Genomic DNA, 22,568 nt, shown 5'->3' on the forward strand with positions numbered 1-22,568 from the left:
CAATAAAATCAGTATTTCCCATCAAAACTCAGTAGACATGGGTTTTGTTCTATTTTTAGTCTTCTTTCATAGTTTTTCTTCACCAACACTGATATCTCTCCATCTTTCTTCAACTTCTCTTTCCCAGGCATCCTGTTAAGCTGTGGCCAATGGGAGAGTTGACCTGGTTAACAAACTACCTTATTGGTCAAAACTTAAACCAACCTATTCACATGTACATTAAATAAATATTTATTCAAAATAAATGCATTAACGACATTACAATTCAGGAGCAATTCGATCACCTTTTAAATCTAAAACCAATTAATAACAAATAAACGTAATACTTGGTTTTAACAAGGGTATTACATCAATAAAACACAGAAATTCATAATTTAAATATTTATTTTTCAAGACCAAACCAAAATGAATTTAACGATTGAAGCAGACTATCCAATATATACATTTGACAGCTTCCTGTAAAGCTAAGTCAACACGGTTTCCATTATAAAGTTAAGATACAGAAATATATAAACAAAAAAAACAAAAATTGTAGTTTTGCCATCTGCATGTCATTTGAGGAAATATAAAAATATGCAATGATCAAATACCTTATTGCTTTTAAAAACTTGAAACACTCTGGCAAAATGTATTATTACCATTTAATGCATTTGATGATACATGACCACAATTAAATAGAGAATATCACTGCAATTCTTAAGTTTAAATAGAGAATATCACTACAATTCTTAAGTTTTAGGCACTGTTGGATGTTAAGTTGGCATACTTCCACCAAAAGGGGCAGTGTCATCACCACACCAAAGATGGCACCCTTTTGTATGCATTTGAGCTTGGCTGATAAAATTCCCAATAAAGTCTTTATTTGGGATTTGTTCAAAGATACACGACTCCCCAGTAGAGAGTACTCAAGGACTCATACCAATGTTTCAAACATTACACGTCCACAATACCGACATTGCCATTTCACTTGAGCACTCGTCAAGTATTATTTGGTAGAGGGAGAGTATATTGTCTTTAAGACAGAAAAGTACCCCGTCTCCCTTGAGATCTAGTCTGAAACAGGGAAATAACTAGCAAGCATATTTAGAAAAAGCTCCACCCCCTTCAAAGTGTGTGCAGTGCATATTTCCTTCAGAAGCAGATCTCCGAAGGTACCAATAGGATTGCCCCTTACAGAGCTAAGATCCCATAAGATAGATATGATTTGTATCTTTTGGAATGAGAGGGCGTGATACATTTTTGCGCAGCAAAGTCCTCCACCCATTTCCTATACAATCTTTCCCCAATGCCCAAACAAGTGACCCCTTTCCAAATTGTCACAAACAGAAGATTTGATTCTATGGACATTCACTGGTATGAGTCTTTCCTCAACACCATGGCTTGCTCTCAGCAGAGAGGTACTGAACTCCTGTGGTTTGACTAGATATGCAGTTCTCCAAACAGCAGGTTTCTAAATGCTACAAGTGACATGATGAAGATGGTAAGCTAGACATCAGAAACAAGTGCAGTACACTGAACATCTAAAATATAGCTACTTAAACATTTTTAGTAGCAGTAAAAAATAAATTCAAATATCTTTAAGTAGCTATGTCTTATACTCAGCAGAAGATTGATGTTGCAACCTTAGAGTTTTTTTTGTGTGTCTCAGATGTAAAATATTACAAAACTAAAATACTATTGACTACCATAACAGTAACAGGCTCTGCTTTGGGCACTAGCTTGAACCTACTTTTAAAGGGATTAAATAAAATAGCATAACAAAACATATTTCAACAAATATACATTTAAAAAATATCCTTTTGGTTATAAGATCAGTGAGTGTGCACAGCAGGAGTCCTCCCTCTTTCCCTGCATCCATTGGTCCTGGGGGAGCTGATCAGAGGAGAGGCATGGGGGATGATGGGATGATGGGAAAAGGAATGGGGGATGATGGGAAAAGGCATAGAGGCTGATGATGCACTCTGGAGGCGTGGTCCTCATCAAGCGTCTAAACCTGCCCTCCACATGCCACTAACTGACAGACAATCTGATGGGAAAGTTCACAGGAAGAACACAGTTGAAGGCCACCTGCTCCAAGTTATAACATGTCATCTCCACAGCTCCCAACCACTCCTAGTCTATGGCACTATTCTGCAATGGCCGTACCCCTCCTGTCCCCTAACTCGCCTCCTGTCCCCTAACTCGCCTCCTGTCCCCTAACTCGCCTCCTGTCCCCTAACTCGCCTCCTGTCCCCTAACTCGCCTCCTGTCCCCTAACTCGCCTCCTGTCCCCTAACTCGCCTCCTGTCCCCTAACTCGCCTCCTGTCCCCTAACTCGCCTCCTGTCCCCTAACTCGCCTCCTGTCCCCTAACTCGCCTCCTGTCCCCTAACTCACCTCTGGAACTTGTCGACGATGCGGTTGACCATCTTGTCTGTGACTCCGGGGCAGATGTCCTCAGCCAGGTGGATGCTTTTCTCCAAGTCCTCCATCACTCCCTTCATCTCTCCATCCCTGCGCTGCAGCTTCAGCTAGGAGGGGTGGAAACAGACAACAATAGAGGATTTACTCATCGTTACAACTTAAAAAAGAGTGCGGATGTAGAGTTCACCCTTCCCTACCTCAGTGAATACTGGGGCAATCAGCGTGGTCAAGCTGGTAGATTTCTTCAGGAGGTCTTGGTCCTGTCATCAAATGGAGAGCAGAGGTGAAGATTATAGACACACAACATTCTCCTCCTAATCCTCCCACAGAGGCAAACTCACCGTTCCATTGGACACCTTCTTAGGGTCTTTCTTCTTGCGAACTGTAGTAAAGGACCAGCCTGGCTGGGAGGAGTTGTTCTCCTTGTTACTGGACTCCCTGGAAACATACCGACAGAGACACACACACACACAGACAGTAGGAAGGATCATCTACAGGTTTAATTTTACTCTAGTTCAGACAGGGTCTTCGATCACATTTTTACCAACTGTCAGTCAGTGATACATTGTTTAGAGCCTTCTCTACTCACGAGTCAGAGTCATCAGAGCTGGAGTCTCCATCACTGTGTCCCTCGGCCTTCCAGCGTTTCAACCGGTCTATCAGCTCAGTGAGGTAGGACGTCCTCTTGGCATTCTTCACTATGAACTTGTGCTTCAGAAGCTCCTTAGCTGTTGGCCTCTATACAGAGGGACAATCAGCCCACAATTAAAGGCAGGCTTACCAAGAACAACCAAATGGAATACCACTCAATAACGCAAAATGGGGTGGGAGCTGGGGCGTTTTACTTACAAATGAAGGGTCTTTGTTGAGGCAGGAGTCTATAAAATCTTTGAAGGTCTTGGAGAAATCTCCACTGAGTGTGGGTGGGGTGTTCTTTGGTATGAGGAAGAGGACCCGCATGGGGTGCATGTCTGAGTTGGGAGGCTCACCCTTGGCCAGCTCGATGGCAGTGATGCCCAGAGACCAGATATCAGCCTGGAGGAGGGAGTGGGTGTTAGGTAGTCATTATGTGGGAGTAAGAATGCAGTATTTGGCAGCATCATTATGTTGTAGAAAAGTACAGAGTTCAACTTAAGTGTCTTCCACTAAACACAAGCCCATTCTTCTCTCGTCCCCTTGATAAGCAGTCCCAGCCTCTCACGATGACCCCAATCTATTTCCCCTAATAGTATAACCAATAGTTAGCTTAGTGCATTATCATTCCTTTATGAGCTTACAGCTGCGTTAATGTCTCCAAGTCGATGTCTGTATGAATCATTTATATCTGTAGGACACTATTTAGGAAGAAACTAAAGACAGAACAGAAAGCTGGTAACCTTGTGGTCGTAGGCAGACTGTTGGATGACCTCGGGGGCCATCCAGAAGGGCGTTCCCACAAACGTCTCCCGCTTGATCTGGGTGTCTGTCAGCTGGCCCGCCACACCAAAGTCTGCCAGTTTCACCTCGCCACACTCTGACAGAAGAACGTTGGCCGCTGCCAAACCACACACAGTCATGATGTCAACAGCAATTACTGACATTAATACACAACACACTACTGGAACAAAAGGTGAGACAACCTGATATATTAAAGCTGAGATCCAGGATTAGGTGAAACTGCACCACTGGTCGCCACAGGTGCATCTTATGGGTTTTTAAACTGGGCAGTTCGATTCTGAATCGTGGTCAAAAAATGTGGACATTCTGCTGTTCTATCGTGCAATGAAGTCTGATGGAGGGGGGGGGACATGTTCATTGTTTTAAGTAATGTCTTTGTTGTTTCAATATGGAAAACGGACAAGGCAGCTTTAACCCTGTACTGCTGCAGCTCTCCTCTGTCCGAGATATCCTACATGCTGGACGTGATGACACGCACCTTTGATATCTCTGTGGATCTTCCTCTCGGAGTGGAGGTAGTCCAGGCCCTTCAAGATCTCCTTCAGCATGGTGGCAATCTGGAACTCATCAAAGGGCCCTGCTCGCAGCTACACACAAAACACAGTGAACACACCCAGTAGACAAATCCACCAACATACATTGTACATGTTGACATATTGTATCTCTTACCAGGTCCAGAGCTGAGCCACCACCAAGGTACTCCATAATGATCCATAGTTTACTGCCCTGTACAGAGAGAGAGACTCATTAGACATTCTAATAATCAACCTCTTCTAGGGGATACACGTCTGTAAACACGTTGTTCCATGCAGACTGTCTTACGTGGCTTAGGATGGTCTAGAGGTCTAGGCAGTTGCCTCTGGTACACAATGTACCGCTACAGTATGGGTTTGAATCCAGCCCACGCCATCTCTACCTCTCTATTCAATAAACATAAAATGACTTAAAGGGATAAACCACCCCCAGAAATAAAAATCAGGAAACTTCTGTCAATTTGGTGAAAGCCTATCAGTTGGTAAACTAAAAATGCCCATTATATATATTTATTTAACCTTTATTTAACTAGGCAATTCAGTTAAGAACAAATTCTTATTTTCAATGACGGCTTAGGAACAGTGGTTTAAATGCCTTGTTCAGGGGGCAGAATGACACATTTTTACCTTGTCAGCTCGGGGATTCGATCTTGCAACCTTTCGGTTACTAGTCCAACGCTCTAACCACTAGGCTACCTGCCGCTAAGTGATCAGTCTGAAAATCAGGAAATTGTATAGGAACGTGTCATAGCCATATGATTCTCGTCACTGGACATAGTGTTGTATCCCATATCACATTTCATAACATTTAAAACAATTACCTGCACTCCAGATCGCCATATTAGCCAATAACTTAGATGGTATGGGCATACTGTCTAGAACACATCCACCCGTTTATGACCTGACTAAATATATATTTTGTTTAGATGTGCTCAACCTAAACATTGTACCAAATTATTCAACTCAGTTTCTCCTTCCAAGTACCATGTATCAATGAGCCCTGTGTGTCTATGGGAAACGTGGGAAAAGGGATGTAGTTGCCATAGCAACATACTCTGCACCAATGACTGTATGAATGACCAATGACATGAAGCTCTGGGCAGACACGAACTGCAAGTTGAACTCTGAGATGACTCCTAAATTACTAGTGCAGTTTGTCTAGCTAGCTACTTCACATGCTGATATTAACTATGGTATTGTGTGTAGCTACGTTAGCTAGCCAGTCAGCCCAGAGAAAGCATTGCGGTATTCGTAGTCGACTTGAGCTGCAACAGATTTTCATGTTGCTACCAACTTTGCTATAACAAAATAGTTCACCAAACTAGAAGTCTTCCGACTAGCTTGGAAAGATACTGCACGGTACTATCAGAGCACTCACTGCTGTTTGATCATCCTATTTTTCCAACTTAATTGAGGAAAATAAGAACAATCCAAAATTTATTTTTGATACTGTCGCAAAGCTAACTAAAAAGCAGCATTCCCCAAGAGAGGATGGCTTTCACTTCGGCAGTGATAAATGAATGTACTTCTTTGACGAAAAGATCATTAGAAAGCAAATTACGGACTCCTCTTTAAATCTGCGTATTCCTCCAAAGCTCAGTTGTCCTGAGTCTGCACAACTCTGCCAGGACCTAGGATCAAGGGAGACGCTCAGGTATTTTAGTACTATATCTCTTGACACATTGATGAAAATAGTCCTGGCCTCTAAACCTTCAAGCTGCATACTGGACCCTATTCCAACTAAACTACTGAAAGAGCCGCTTCCTGTGCTTGGCCCTTCTATGTTGAACACAAACGGCTCCCTATCCACTAAAAGTGGCAGTAATAAAGCCTCTCTTGAAAAAGCCAAACCTTGACCCAGAAAATATAAAAACTATTGGCCTATATCGAATCCCCAATTCCTCTCAAAAATGTTAGAAAAAGCTGTTTCGCAGCAACTCACTGCCTTTCTGAAGACAAAGTATACGAAACGTTTCAGTCTGGTTTTAGACCCCATGATAGCACTGAGACTGCACTTGTGAAGGTGGTAAATTACATTTTAATGGCGTCAGACCGAGGCTCTGCATCTGTCCTCGTGCTCCTAGACCTTAGTGCTGCTTTTGATACCATTAATCACCACATTCTTTTGGAGAGATTGGAAACCCAAATTGGTCTACACGGACAAGTTCTGGCCTATTTTAGATCTTATCTGTCGGAAAGATATCAGTTTGTCTCTGAATGGTTTGTCCTCCGAAATTTACAGTTGATTTGTCAGTGTTCCTCAAGGCTCCGTTTTAGGACCACTATTGTTTTCACCTCTTGGTGACGTCATTCGGAAACAATGTTAATTATCACTGCTATGCGGATGACACAGCTGTATATTTCGATGAAACATGGTGAAGCCCCAAAATTGCCATCCCTTAAAGCCTGTGTTTCAGACATAAGGAAGAGGAAGGCGGCAAATTTTCTACTTTTAAACTCAGACAAAACAGAGATGCTTGTTCTAGGTCCCAAGAAACAAGCATCTGTTGAATCTGACAATGAATATTGATGGTTGTACAGTCGTCTCAAATAAAACTGTTAAGGACCTCGTCGTTACTCTGGACCCTGATCGCTCTTTTGACGAACAAATCATGACTGTTTCAGGGACCGCTTTTTTTCCATCTACGTAACATAGGAAAAAATTAGAAATGTCCAAAAATGCAGAAAAATTTATCCATGCTTTCTTTTGTCACTTCTAGGTCAGACTACTGCAATGCACTACTTTCCGGGCTACCCGGATAAAGCACTAAATAAACTTCAGTTAGTGCTAAACACGGCTGCTAGAATCCTGACTAGAACCAAAAAATGTGATCATATTACTCCAGTGCTAGCCTCTCTACACTGGCTTCCTGTTAAGGCAAGGGCTGATTTCAAGGTTTTACTGCTAACCTACAAAGCATTACATGGGCTTGCTCCTACCCATCTTCCCGATTTGGTCCTGCAGTACATACCTACACGTACGCTACGGTCACAAGACGCAGGCCACCTTACTGTCCATAGAATTTCTAAACAAACAGCTGGAGGCAGGGCTTTCTCCTATAGAGCTCCATTTTTACGGAATAGTCTGCCTATCCATGTGAGAGACGCAGACTCGGTCTCGACCTTTAAGTCTTTACTGAAGACTTATCTCTTCAGTAGGTCCCATGATTGAGTGTAGTCTGGCCCAGGGGTGTGAAGGTGAATGGAAAGGCGCTGGAGGAACGAACCGCCCTTGCTGTCTCTGCCTGGCCGGTTCCCCTCTCTCCACTGGGATTCTTTGCCTCTAACCCTATTACAAGTGCTGAGTCACTGGCTTACTGGTGCTCTTCCATGCCATCCCATCCCTAGGAGGGGTGCGTCACTTGTGGGTTGAGACACTGACGTGATCTTCCTGTCCTGGTTGGCGCCCCCCCCTTGGGTTGTGCCGTGGGGGAGGAGATCTTCGTGGGCTATACTCAGCCATGTCTCAGGATAGTAAGTCGGTGGTTGAAGCGATCCCTCTAGGGGCTGTGCTTTGGCAAAGTGGGTGGGATTATATCCTGCCTGTTCGGCCCTGTCCGGGGGTATCGTCGGACTGGGTCACAGTGTCTCCAACCCCTCCTGTCTCAGCCTCCAGTATTTATAATGCAATTTGTGTGTCGGGGGGCTAGTGTCAGTCGGTTATATCTGGAGTATTTCTCCTGTCTTATCCGGTGCCCTGAGAGAATTAGAGAGCATACTTAAATTCACACTCTCTCGTTCTCGGAGGACATGAACCCTAGGACCATGCCTCAGGACTACCTGGCCTGATGACTCCTTGCTGTCCCCAGTCCACCTGGTCGTGCTGCTGCTCCAGTTTCAAACTGTTCTGCCTGCGGCTATTGAACCCTGACCTGTTCACCAGACACGCAACCTGTCCCAGACCTGCTGTTTTCAACTCTCTAGAGAAAGCAGGAGCGGTAGAGATACTCTGAATGATCGGCTATGAAATGCCAACGGACATTTACTCCTGAGATGCTGACCAGTTGCGCCCTCGACAACCACTATGATGATTATTATTATTTGACCCTGCTGGTCATCTATGAACATTTTAACATCTTGGCCATGTTCTGTTATAATCGCCACAGCAAGAGGACTGGCCACCCCTCATAGCCTGGTTCCTCTAGGTTTCTTCCTAGGTTCTGGCCTTTCTAGGGAGTTTTTCCTAGCCACCGTGCTTCTACACATGCATTGCTTGCTGTTTGGGGTTTTAGGCTGGGTTTCTGTACAGCACTTTTATATCAGCTGATGTAAGAAGGGATTCATAAATAAATTGGATTGATTCAGTGTTATTTAACACCATTAAATCGTAGGAATTAGTGGCTTGGGGATGTTATTATTTAACGTGCAAATAGAAATAACCTGTGGCAACCTCACCAATGCCCTCTACCGAAGCCCAGATACACAGAATCCCTGCCATGGAACTGATAAAACCCCCTCCCAAAAATTATGAAAAGGAAGTTTGTTCTGAAGTGTCTGTCCTAAATCTGAAAGATCGGGAAACATTTGTTTATTTTCCGACATGCATTTAACCCCATATTTTTTGCACCAAACAGTCTCCGTATAAACAGTACCAATCAAGTTTGGACTTTATTTTTACATTGTAGAATAATAGTGAAGACATCAAAACTATTACATAACACATATGGAATCATTTAGTAACCCCCCAAAAAATATACAAAAATGTTGTTTTTTCTTTGAGATTCTTCAAAGTAACCACCCTTTGCCTTGACTGATTTGCACACTCTGCATTCCCTCAACCAGCTTCACCTGGAATGCTTTTCCAACAGTCTTGAAGGAGTTCACACATATTTATTTTACCTTTATTTAACGAGGTAGGCAAGTTGAGAACAAGTTCTCATTTACAATTGCGACCTGGCCAAGATTAAGCAAAGCAGTTTGACACATACAACAACAGAGTTACACATGGAGTAAAACAAACATACAGTCAATAATACAGTAGAAAAATAAGTCTATATACACAATGTGAGCAAATGAGGTGAGATAAGGGAGGTAAAGGCAAAAAAAGGCCATGGTGGCAAAGTAAATACAATATAGTAAGTAAAACACTGGAATGGTAGATTTGCAGTAGAAGAATGTGCAAAGCAGAAATAGAAATAATGGGGTGCAAAGGAGCAAAATAAATAAATACAGTAGGGGAAGAGGTAGTTGTTTGGGCTAAATTATAGATGGGCTATGTACAGGTGCAGTGATCTGTGAGCTGCTCTGACAGCTGGTGCTTAAAGCTAGTGGGGGAGATAAGTGTTTCCAGTTTCAGAGATTTTTGTAGTTCGTTCCAGTCATTGGCAGCAGAGAACTGGAAGGAGAGGCGGCCAAAGGAGGAATTGGTTTTGGGGGTGACCAGAGAGATATACCTGCTGGAGCGCGTGCTACAGGTGGGTGCTGCTATGGTGACCAGCGAGCTGAGATAAGGGGGGGACTTTACCTAGCAGGGTCTTGTAGATGACCTGGAGCCAGTGGATTTGGCGACGAGTATGAAGCGAGGGCCAGCGAACGAGAGTGTACAGGTCGCAGTGGTGGGTAGTATATGGGGCTTTGGTGACTAAACGGATGGCACTGTGATAGACTGCATCCAATTTATTGAGTAGGGTATTGGAGGCTATTTTGTAAATGACATCACCGAAGTCGAGGATTGGTAGGATGGTTTTACGAAGGTATGTTTGGCAGCATGAGTGAAGGATGCTTTGTTGCGAAATAGGAAGCCAGTTCTAGATTTAACTTTGGATTGGAGATGTTTAATGTGAGTCTGGAAGGAGAGTTTACAGTCTAACAGGCCACCTAAGAATTTGTAGTTGTCCACATATTCTAAGTCAGAACCATCCAGAGTAGTGATGCTGGGCGGGCAGGTGCAGGCAGCGATCGGTTGAATAGCATGCATTTAGTTTTACTTGTATTTAAGAGCAGTTGGAGGCCACGGAAGGAGAGTTGTATGGCATTGAAGCTCGTCTGGAGGGTTGTTAACACAGTGTCCAAAGATGGGCAAGAAGTATACAGAATGGTGTTGTCTGCGTGTCGTCAAATGCCAAGCACTTGTTGGCTGCTTTTCCTTCACTCATCCCAAACCATCTCAATAAGGTTGAGGTCGGGTGATTGTGGAGGCCAAGTCATCTGATGCAGCACACAACCACTCTTTGGTCAAATAGCCCTTATACAGCCTGAAGGTGTGTTTTGGGTCATTGTCCTGTTGGGGGAAAAAAGCTAGTCTCGCTAAGCGCAAACCAGATGGGATGGCGTATCGCTGCAGAATGCTGTGGTACCCATGCTAGTTAAGTGCGTCTTCAATTCTAAATAAATCACTGACAGTGTCACCAACAAAGTACCCCCACACCATCACACCTCCATGCTTCACAGTAGGAACCACACATGCAGAGATAATCCGTTCACCTACTCCGTGTCTCACAAAGACACAGCGGTTGGAACCAAAAATCTCACATTTGGACTCAGACCAAAAGGACAGATTTCCACCAGTCTAATGTCCATTGCTCATGTTTCTTGGCCCAAGCAAGTCTTCTTATTGGTGTCCTTTAGTAGTGGTTTATTTGCAGAAATTCGACCACGAAGGCCTGATTCACACAGTCTCCTCTGAACAGTTGATGTCGAGATGTGTCTGTTACTTGAACTCTGAAGCATTTATTTGGGCTGCAATTTCTGAGGCTGGTAACTTTAATGAACTCTGGGTGTTCCTTTACTGTGGCGGTCCTCGTAAGAGCCAGTTTCATCATCGAGCTTGGTTTTTGCGATTGCACCTGAAGAAATGTTCAAAGTTCTTGAAATGTTCCAGGTTAACTGACCTTCAAATCTTAAAGTACTGATGTACTTTCATTTCTCTTTACTTATTTGAGCTGTTCTTGCCATAAAATGGACTTGGTCTTTTACCAAATAGGGATATCTTCTGTATACCACCACTACCTTGTCACAACACAACTGATTGGCTCAAATGCATTAAGGAAAGAAATTCCACAAATTAACTTAAGGCACACCTGTTAATTGAAATGCATTCCAGGTGACTACCTCCTGAAGCTGGTTGAGAGAATGCCAAGAGTGTGCAAAGCTGTCAAGGCAGAGGGTGGCTACTTTGAAGAATCTCAAATATAAAAAATATTTTGATTTGTTTAACACTTTTTTGGTTACTACATGATTCCATGCGATATTTCATAGTTTTGATGTCTTCACTATTATTCTACAATTTAGAAAAAAAATAAAAACCCTGGAATGAGTAGGTGTCCAAACTTTTGACTGGTACTGTACATCCTAAGTGATTTCAATTCTGATTGTTTTATACTGTTCAATTCAACCCCCCCAAAAATTCAGCATTTTTCATTTCTTGCACTAATTTGAGAATTTCCACACAGGGTTGCATGATATGGGTAAGGCCTAAGCCTTATTTTTAACCAAATGTTGCAATCACCATTTTACTAGCGATTTAGAGCAACACACTTTGGTGAACTGTTGGAATCATGGAAATAGAATGATAAGTCGAATTATATAGTTAGAGAATATAATAGTGGCCACTTTGAATACATTGTTTGACATGACAACGAATGAAAATGCCAGGGAAGAGTGTTGACAAGTGTTTTCTAGTGGACCCTTTAATCTTTGGCTACATACATTCATTCTTTGCGTATTCTTCTGATTTAGAAGATACTGTTGCACAAACTGATTTGCTGATTTAGGTCTACACCATCACTGGTATTATAGGCTGTATAGCTAATTACTTTTGCTCTGACTCAGTACCTTTATTAGCTATATAGCGTCTAATGCTAATCGCTAGTTAGCTGGCTAACAAGATTTAGGCACAACTTGCTAAGATATTTTTTTTTGTTGCTGTTTGCAGATGTAAAAAACACAAAGGAAGTGTAATTAGTGGATTTATATTAAGCAAAAACAGGATCGTTTTCACCAACATTGTTGCATGTGCAGCATTGAGCATGCAGACTGAACGCAAGCGTCTCATGGCCGAGGAACAACAAGAGCAAGTCTGTCTTGCTGAGATTAAGCTTGTGGTTGGCCGACATCCAAGCGGAGATATATGCCAGGCACGCAGCAATGCGTGTCAGTTGGGGGGGGGGGGGGGGGGGGGGGTAGTTGACTGTCATCGGCACAACAATGATAGGAGAGACCATGTGAGGATATGATGGAACCGAGTAACTTGGTGTATAGAGAGAAGATGACCTAGAACCGAGCCCTGGTGGACACCAGTAGTGAGTACATGGTGCAGACACAGATCCTCTCCACATCACATGGAAGAAGCAGCCTGCCAGGTAGGATGCAATCCAAGAGTGTGCAGTGCCTGAGACAACCAGCCCTGAGAGGGTGGAGCCGAGGATCTGATGGTTCACGGTGTCAAAGGAAGCGACTAGATCTAGGAGGATGAGAACAGAGGAGTGAGAGTTAGCTTTGGTGCGGAGAGCCTTCGCGGCACAGAGAAGAGCATTCTCAGTTGAATGACCCGTCTTGAAACCTGACTGGTTAGGGTCAAGAAGATCGTTCTGAGAGAGATAACGAGAGAGTTAATCAGGAAAGAAAATGAAATACAGGTCTATAGTTTTTGACGTCAGATGTGTCGAGTTGGTTTCCCAGAAGGGAGCGAGGGGATGCAGCCAGTGGTCAGGGATGAGTTAATGAGGAATGGGAAAAGGTCTCCTGAGATGGTCTGGAGAAGGCAGGAGGGGATGGGGTCGAGCGGGCAGGTTGTCGGGCTGCAGACCTCACTAGACGCAATAATTAATCTGGAGAGCGAGGGGAGAAAGAGGTCAAGGTGTAGAGTAGTTCTGTGTGAGAGTGGGACCAGTGCAGATCTTAGTGGTAATAGAAAATATTCAAACTGGGTGAATGAGGAGCGGATGTCATCAACTTTTTAAAAGTGGTTGACAAAGTTGCCCGCAGAAGGAGGGAGGAGGTGGAACAGAATTTCCTAGGGTTAGAGGCAAAGCTTGAAATTTAGAGTGATAGCAAGCGCCTTCAGAAGCTGATACAGAGGAAGAAAAGGTAGAAAGGCGTGAAAGGATGATAGGTCTTCCAAAAAGTTTTGTTTCCCTCCGTTTTCACTCAGCTGCCTGCAGTCCTGTAAGCTTGCAATGAGTCATTCTGCCACAGTGCCGAGCTGGCTGGGAGGAAAGGGGACAGTGCGAGTGATAGGATTCGGAAAAGGAAGAGAGTAGGGTTGAAGAGGCAGAATGAGGAGACAGGAGGGAAATTAGGATTTAGCAGAAGGGAGAGATGATAGGACATAAGAGGAGAAAGTAGATTGCGACGGCAGATGACCATCTGGGTAGGGGTTGAGTGGTTAAGAGTTGGAGGAAAGGGAGACAGAAAAGGAAACAAAGTAGGGATCAAATAACTGGAGGGGGTTGCAGTGAGATTAGTAGGCGAACAACCTCTAGCGTATTGCCTGCCTTGTGATTTGGAGGGGATTGGGAAAGGGTGAGTTCAAAAATAAATTAGTCGAAGGCAGACGTCGGGAGGTTGAAGTCGCTAAGTACAAAGAGCGGTGAGCCGTTGTCAAGAAATTAGCTCATCAAGGTGTCAAGCTTCTTGAGTAACTCAAGGGCAACTGGTGGGTGAGATGACAATGTTAAGCTTGAGTGGACAAGTTACAGTGGCAGTATGGAATTCAAATGAGGAGATGGACAGGTGAGAGGGAGAAATGAGTAGCCATGCACCACCACCGCAACAACCAGATGCTCTCGGACTGTGAGATAAAACTGAGTCAGATGGAGAGAGCAGCAGTGTTTTCTGGGGTGATCCATGTCTCCATCAGGGCCAAAAAAGTCAATGGACCGAAGGGCAGCATAGGCCAAGATGAACTCTGCGTTCTTTACCGCAGATCGGCAGTTCCAAACACTGCCAGAGACCCTTTATTCCACATGGGTTTTGTGCGGAGTACACTAAATTAGAAGGTTTACAGTCAAGGGGTGGGGAGCGTCTGTAAAGCCTACAGGGAGAGGAGTGAACAGGTATAGAAAACACACAGTTGTCAAAGCTGCAAAAGAGCAAAATGAGGTCATCAGAAAATAACTAGCTAAGATAGTCAAGTGAGAGCGTGGTGTGGCGCCTTCCTCGCGTTCCTTCCTCGCGTTCCTTCCTCGCGTTCCTTCCTCGCGTTCCTTCCTCGCGTTCCTTCCTCGCGTTCCTTCCTCGCGTTCCTTCCTCGCGTTCCTTCCTCAAACTACTCGGCAGAACCATCTTTGTTTTGAGGATGGTCTTAGTTTTGCAGATGAGACCGCCACTGACACGACTGCCGCTTACAGCTGCCGCTGAGAAACCAGGGGAGACTGAAGTAGAGGAGAAGAAACCACTCCCCCTCCAATACAGCCACTGATTAACAAAATAAGTCACAAATTGCTCTGCCCCTTGATCTTGATTCACGTGTCAACAATCTGCAATTCATGAGCAGTCAGCAGTTCACACACCAAGTAGGCTACTGGGAAGACAGGCAGCACTTAAAATAAATGGCCCTAGCTATCAAAAAGACAGTACTGAACAACAGATACATATCACTCCTGGAGATCTCCAAGAGTCCTCTAGCTATAAAATGAAGCATACAGGGGTGAGTCACATCTTCCTCTCCTAGAAATACAGGTATTGTAACATTTCAAGGCCCTGGTGTATTTACCCAGAGGTGAGTCACATCTCCCTCTTCTAGAAATACAGGTGTGGCGGTCGGTGCTGTTTAAGATTAGGGAGGACGATTTACTTTTTGATGAGCATGGCATTCTACTACAGTATGTTGGATGACTGTCATTCATTTTCCATACACCCAGCTCAATGTAACATCGATAAGTTTAGGGTACTACATGAGTATCAAATTTCCCGCCATCGCCGTAATGCCCTCAACAAATAAAATCAAAAAGTGGCCGTTATGCCCTGGGGCTGAATATAATAATTAAAATTATCTTCTCCCAGCTGCCAATCGCTGTGCTCCGAAGCACCACTCATGGCTCTCTTAGATATCTCACTTCTTATTAGCCAATGCCAGTCACGTGATTGAGTTCTTCTCACAGGCATTGCAACTCCGAAGCAGGCGACAAGTGAAGCCAAAGCAGGCGACAAGTGAAGCCAAAGCAGGCGACAAGTGAAGCCAAAGCAGGCGACAAGTGAAGCCAAAGCAGGCGACAAGTGAAGCCAAAGCAGGCGACAAGTGAAGCCAAAGCAGGCGACAAGTGAAGCCAAAGCAGGCGACAAGTGAAGCCAAAGCAGGCGACAAGTGAAGCCAAAGCAGGCGACAAGTGAAGCCAAAGCAGGCGACAAGTGAAGCCAAAGCAGGCGACAAGTGAAGCCAAAGCAGGCGACAAGTGAAGCCAAAGCAGGCGACAAGTGAAGCCAAAGCAGGCGACAAGTGAAGCCAAAGCAGGCGACAAGTGAAGCCAAAGCAGGCGACAAGTGAAGCCAAAGCAGGCGACAAGTGAAGCCAAAGCAGGCGACAAGTGAAGCCAAAGCAGGCGACAAGTGAAGCAAAGGCACGTGTCCTTCTAGATTTCCGATACGCATATTGAAGATGTTAGAAAAACTGTCCCATGACTGTCAACCAACAAGATGAGTAAAGAACAGCAAAAAGCACTAGCCTGTGTCAATCTACTATCCCGCATAGCATAAAAAAAGGTTCTATTGATCAGCGTGTCCTTTGTGTGGGAAACAAATATTGGGACAGTTGTGAGATGTATTAATTAGGGATCTATCACAACCACTGTACATGAAAAAAATACAATAAAATGTTAAAAAGCAATGAGGCTGATGCAGTTCAATCTTGGTTTCATCAGACCAGAGACTCTTGTTTCTCTGGGTCTGAGAGTCTTTAGGTGTCTTTTGACAAACTCCAAGCAGGCTGTCATGTGCCTTTTACTGAGGAGTGGCTTCCGTCTGGCCACTCTACCAAAAAGCCTGATTGGTGGAGTGCTGCAGAGAAGGTTGTCCTTCTGGAAGGCTCTCCCATCTCCACAGAGGAACTCTGGAGCTCTGTCAGGAGTGACCATCGGGTTCTTGGTCACCTTCCTGACCAAGGCCCTTCTCCCCAGATTGCTCAGTTTGGCCAGGCAGCCAGCTCTAGAAAGAGCCTTAGTGGTTTCAAACTTCCTTTTAAGAACGATGGGGGCCACTGTGTTCTTGGGGACCTTCAATGCTGCAGACATTTTTTGGTACCCTTCCCCAGATCTGTGCCTTGACACAATCCTGTCTCGGAGCTCTACGGACAATTCCTTCGACCTCATGGCTTTGTTATTCCTCTGACATGCACGGTCAACATTGGGCCCTTATATAGACAGGTGTGTGCCTGTCCAATCAATTGAATTTACCACAGGCAGACTCCAATCAAGCTGTAGAAACATCTCAAGGATGATCAATGGAAAAAGGATGCACCTGAGCTCAATTTCAAGTCTCATAGCAAAGGGTCTGAATACATACGTAAATCATAAAAAAATTATACATTTGCAACAATTTCTAAAAACCTGTTTTCGCTTTGTCATTATGGGGAATTGTGTGTAGATAGATAAAGGTTGGGTTTTTTTCATCCATTTTAGAGGCTGTAATGTAACAAATGTGGAAAAAGTGAAGGCATCTGAATACTCTCCAAATGCACTGTATGTAATTAAAAGTCTCCTTAAAGTCTGGCTAAATTTTTCTGGTGCCTCCCTCACGTAAGCATCGGTCTGGACATGACAGGCTGTAGCCAACACAGGCTATCACCTACACTTCAACATGTAGGCTAATTATTTATGGACATTTACATATGCTTTTCTTAACAGAATAACTACTGTTTTTCAAATTAAATGAATTGGCTATTTTTGTTAATGGCCTTGGTGACCTAGCAGATGGGCACCTCTAGAAGGCCAAATCCACTTGCCCCCCCCCCCCCCCAAAAAAAATCACTAAATGCCAGGCCTGCCTATACACAAGGGTGCTACAACCTAGCCTACAAATGAATGTTTATAAAAATAGGCCGAGACACAAAATTGGAGTAATCAAGGTGACAGACATTGACACATTCAATACCGCCTTGCACACTCTTGCCTGCATTTAGCAGATCTAGGATGTAATCACTAGTCCAAACAAGTTTATTTTGGACAAATTCAGGTAGATACATTCATTTCATTCCATTCAAGAAATGTTTTGCAACAGAATTAGTGGAATACACCCAATCACACACAGTTCACTTTCCTAGTAGTCATACAAACAGCATCATCACATCTACCTGCTCTCCTCTCACATTTTTCCTTTGCACAACACAACAGCTGTCTGTGACCAGGCGAACAAACCTCTATAAGCCAAACCTTCATACCATAACCGCTACACAGCCTACATCGTCACCGTCAGTCAAAATAGCTACTAGAAGTAACAAGTTAGTAATCCCACAATCTAATCTATGAGTACAATCACGCAGTAGTGTACAACAAGCAGTTACACAAGCGGGCCCTGGTGGCAACACATTTATAAAACCGAAAGCTTATATGGACTTAATGATTTGGAAAAGTTGGAGTGTTAGATAGCATTAGCCAGCTAGCTAACAAATATCATTCCTCTGAGTCAGGTTGTTTGTTGAGTAGGCTAAATTTGCTGCATTAGCTAGCACAGTGTGAAAATGAAACTGCTGCTGCTCCTCAATTTAAGGAATTTGTTAAAAACTATTGTCCCGCTCTCTCTTTGAGTCTACTACTCACCACATTTTATGCACTGCAGTGCTACAGTAGCTAGGTGTAGCTTATGCTTTCAGTACTAGATTAATTCTCTGATCCTTTGATTGGATGGACAACATGTCAGTTCATGCTGCAAGAGCTCTGATAGGTTGGAGGACGTCCTCCGGAAGTTGTCATAATTACTGTGTAAGTCTATGGAAGGGTGTGAGAACCATAAGCCTCCTAGGTTTTATATTGAAGTCTATGTACCCAGAGGAGGATGTAAAATAACTGTCCTCCGGCTACACCATTGCGCTACCCTACAGAGTGCTGTTGAGGCTACTGTAGACCATTGTACAACAGTGTGTTTTAAATCAGTTATTTGGTGACAATATATTTAGAATCGTTTTATATAAAAAAATATTTTTATGAAAGCCTCCACTGAGTTATTGTAACATTTCAAGGCCCTGGTGTATTTAACCAGGGGTAAGTCACATATGCCTCTTCTAGAAATACAGGTATTCAGGTAAAATAGTAAAAGAGGGGTCTTCTGATAAGTGACACTGTATTTCTATGGTACAGACCGATCCATTATCATTTTGAAGGAACAGACGTTAACACCTCCTGTTGAATTGCAGCTGATTTACACTCCCAGCTGTAAGTGTAATATTGGCCGAGGTCTCCAAGTATGAGGCAACATAACAGCAAGCTGTATGCTAGAGTCTGTGGGGCCTACGCTTTGTTAAATGCTTGTGTTCAGGTATTTGTCAATCAATTCCTAGTAAGCAGTGTGTGTTACCTTGAGGTAGGAGCCGTAGTACTTGGTGACGTAGGGGCTGTCACACTGGCTGAGCACGGTGATCTCCTGCTGGATGTCCTCCATCTCATCCTCAGCTTCCTCCAGGTCTATGGTCTTGATAGCCACCACCTTCTGGGTGCGGTTATCGATGCCCTTGAACACCTCGCCAAAGGAGCCCTTCCCAATACGCTCCAGCTTGGTGAACAGCTCCTCAGGGTCCGTTCGGCTGTTCTGAAGGTCGAGAGACGAGGACATACAAGTTATGTAGCTAGTTTATACTGTTGGATCAGGTACAAAAAATACATTTTATTGATAGGCCATTACATAAAACTGATGATCAACTATTTTATAAAAAAAACACCCAATTAGGAAAATCCATATAAATCTGCATAAATCTGAGAGTGCTGCCTTGAGAACACTGGGAATAGGTGAGAGAGTGCTGCCTTGAGAACACTGGGAATAGGTGAGAGAGTGCTGCCTTGAGAACACTGGGAATAGGTGAGAGAGTGCTGCCTTGAGAACACTGGGAATAGGTGAGAGAGTGCTGCCTTGAGAACACTGGGAATAGGTGAGAGAGTGCTGCCTTGAGAACACTGGGAATAGGTGAGAGAGTGCTGCCTTGAGAACACTGGGAATAGGTGAGAGAGTGCTGCCTTGAGAACACTGGGAATAGGTGAGAGAGTGCTGCCTTGAGAACACTGGGAATAGGTGAGAGAGTGCTGCCTTGAGAACACTGGGAATAGGTGAGAGAGTGCTGCCTTGAGAACACTGGGAATAGGTGAGAGAGTGCTGCCTTGAGAACACTGGGAATAGGTGAGAGAGTGCTGCCTTGAGAACACTGGGAATAGGTGAGAGAGTGCTGCCTTGAGAACACTGGGAATAGGTGAGAGAGTGCTGCCTTGAGAACACTGGGAATAGGTGAGAGAGTGCTGCCTTGAGAACACTGGGAATAGGTGAGAGAGTGCTGCCTTGAGAACACTGGGAATAGGTGAGAGAGTGCTGCCTTGAGAACACTGGGAATAGGTGAGAGAGTGCTGCCTTGAGAACACTGGGAATAGGTGAGAGAGTGCTGCCTTGAGAACACTGGGAATAGGTGAGAGAGTGCTGCCTTGAGAACACTGGGAAGTAGACGTGTTTTGATATCATCATGACACCATCACGACCCCTCTACCTCACCTGACAGGAAGAATGAGGTTCCAGTTCCAGAAGGCAGACTTAGTGCATTTATTCATCTGTATAGAGAGTGGAAGAAGTCAGAGGCATCAGCCTTGATCTCACCCTGCCCTGACTATTAATAGCACTGCCTGGCACAGAGGCAGGGCTAGAGGACTTCCTTGTCTTTCAACACCTTTGGGCGTGTGGTGCTCCAGTGTGACAGCACTACCTAGAATGGCACCAGTGTCCGTATCTGGGTGAGCAGAGCCCGGCTCATGGCTTCACAGAGGGCAAGAGCAGGGATAGGAGGCTGTATCATGGCTGCCCCCTTGTCTCACGCATCAACTTTTTTTATATTCAAAACTAAAAGCTGAAGAGAATAGGCCCCTATGCACATTATGGAGAGAATATGCAGCATGCTAAACATTTAGCCTAACATACACACGTGCACAAACAGTCCTAACGGGCCGTTTCAATTTTCCTGCACTGTTGACAACTAGCCTAGCTCCACCTCAGGTGTTACCCACAGGAAGCCAGGGTGATGACAAGAGGGTAAGGAATACTTCATCTCAGGCCACACCCTCTACAAGCTTACAGAACAACACTTCAACATGACCAATGCTACTGGTCATAGTTGGCAGTATCATACCAGTTTCACAAGACATTAAGGCTTGTGGCCTGATTTAGCGTTAGACTTTGGACTCCGGGTAGGCCTAATGACCAGGCTACATGAGAAAACAACAGGAAATCATACGGGTGAGGGGAGCTGCTGATCTCCCTGGAGACAGACAGTTGGATAGGAATTAATTTGCTGGTGTGGGGGCTGTGCTTTGGCAAAGTGCAGGCCCTGTCGGGGGTATAGTCACAGGGCCACAGTGTGCCCTGACCCCCGTCTCAGCCTCCAGTATCTATGCTGCAATAGTCTATGTGCTGGGGGTCTAGGGTCAGTCTGTCCTATCTGGTGAATTTCTCCTGTCTTATCTGGTCTCCTGTGTAAACTTAAGTATGCTCCCTCTAATTCTCCCATCGCTCCCCCCTCCCCGAGAACCTGAGCCCTAGGGCCATGCCTCAGGACTACCTGGCCGTCCCTGTCCCACCTGGTCGTGTTGCTGCTCCAGTTTCAACTGTTTTGCCTGTGGCTATGGAACCCTGACATGCTGCTGCGCCAGTTTCAACTGTAGTCTTATAGCTCCACACACACAATTTCTCATGGAGCAATCCTCCCTCTGATGTTCACATCAATGACAGACGGACCCAAATAATGTCGCTAACGTTATTGCACTGAAAGGTTCTCACCCATGTCAGATTACAGGCTGTAAATGGAGAGCAGCAGTTGTAGCTAGTGGCTTAGGCCTATTTCAAGTCACACATCTAGAGAACGGTGACCTTATGGCCGCCTAAACAATGACATACATTTGCCAAGGCAAGGAATACACAAAATATAATTTCAAGCGACCAGAGGTTAACACCTGTGCCTTTATGAAACGTCACCTACCAATTAGCCAACTAACCTTTCCTTGATTACCAAGATGACCAACGCCACCCTCAAAATATATAGCTAAAGATCTCTGGTGCTTCTTCTCTAGACAACTAACGTTAACTAGATACTAAACAAGGCAAGCAGATAGTCCACGCAAGCTAAGCTAACGTTAGGTAATTTAGCTCACCTGTTACACAATGTCAGACATTTGTCATTCCTTCCACTGAACTGTCGTTAAATACCTGCGGTCCTGAGGGCTAATAAAGGTAGCAAGCTGACTTTTATTTGTTTGTTTCATAATGCCCCTCAAACGATCTAGCAATCCAACAACTGAGACAGCTAGTTACAAAATGTAACGTTAGTTCTAAAGTTACACTAGCTAACTATCAACGCCTTGAAAGTTGGCTAACGTTTGCTAACTAGCTTCACAGCTAGCCGTAAGTTAGCTAAATGGTTTCGTTGCAGAGAAAGTTGGAGGCCTCCACTTACCTGCATCCCAGGCACTTGCACCGCACCCGGTGACTGGGCCATCTTCCGCATCCAAAGGAATAACAGAAAGCCAACCAATTAAATAATAGTTTTAGCTAGCTAGATTAGCTAGCTAACGTAGTTTTCTTTTTGTTATTCGCTAGTTAGACGTAGCAACCTTTTTTTCCTTTGGAAAAACAACGTAACCTCAGATAGGAGCTAGTTACCAATATCTTGACTTAGCTAGCGAGCTAGCTGCTATTAAGTCGCCGTAGCTAGCTACTTCAAAACAACAGTCGACTATTTCGTTCCATGATAACAATCGATCTAGATGTTAAAAATATATAATTAATAGTTGTAAAGCAATGTCTTAGATGTTACGACAGGCTATTCATCTGTGGATTTAGCGAGTACAAACGCACTCCAGAAGACAGAGCAGTCGACGACTTGTCAGAGTCAAACCTGCGTTGATGTGGCTGAAGTAAGTTATCAGCAGTTGGGTGGAGCCGAATACTGAATGTACAGAGAGACACATGCGTCACTGTTTCTGTCACCTTTTTTGGGGTTGTCAAAGTAACTCTACAACTTCTCTTTCTACTGGACAAAACAATTGACTATATTTAAACATATGGACAAAAAAGAAGAAAC

General features: G+C 44.2%; 1 protein-coding gene across 1 annotated transcript; it reads right to left on the bottom strand.

Annotated features, from left to right (window-relative positions):
- Window positions 1-366: 366 nt before the first annotated feature.
- Window positions 367-22,400, bottom strand: LOC120021501 (serine/threonine-protein kinase 26-like). The gene is made up of 11 exons (XM_038965286.1): window positions 21,942-22,400; window positions 18,818-19,048; window positions 4,509-4,565; window positions 4,318-4,426; window positions 3,779-3,936; window positions 3,252-3,437; window positions 2,992-3,140; window positions 2,744-2,840; window positions 2,600-2,662; window positions 2,376-2,509; window positions 367-2,026 (listed from the first exon to the last, which is right to left on the bottom strand). The coding sequence occupies exons 1-11, from the start codon at window positions 21,990-21,992 to the stop codon at window positions 2,011-2,013; spliced, it is 1,251 nt and encodes a 416-aa protein (XP_038821214.1). The 5' UTR covers window positions 21,993-22,400; the 3' UTR covers window positions 367-2,010.
- Between the last annotated feature and the right edge of the window lie 168 nt (window positions 22,401-22,568).

Source organism: Salvelinus namaycush, chromosome 26, assembly GCF_016432855.1.
Source record: "Salvelinus namaycush isolate Seneca chromosome 26, SaNama_1.0, whole genome shotgun sequence".
NCBI lineage: Eukaryota > Metazoa > Chordata > Actinopteri > Salmoniformes > Salmonidae > Salvelinus > Salvelinus namaycush.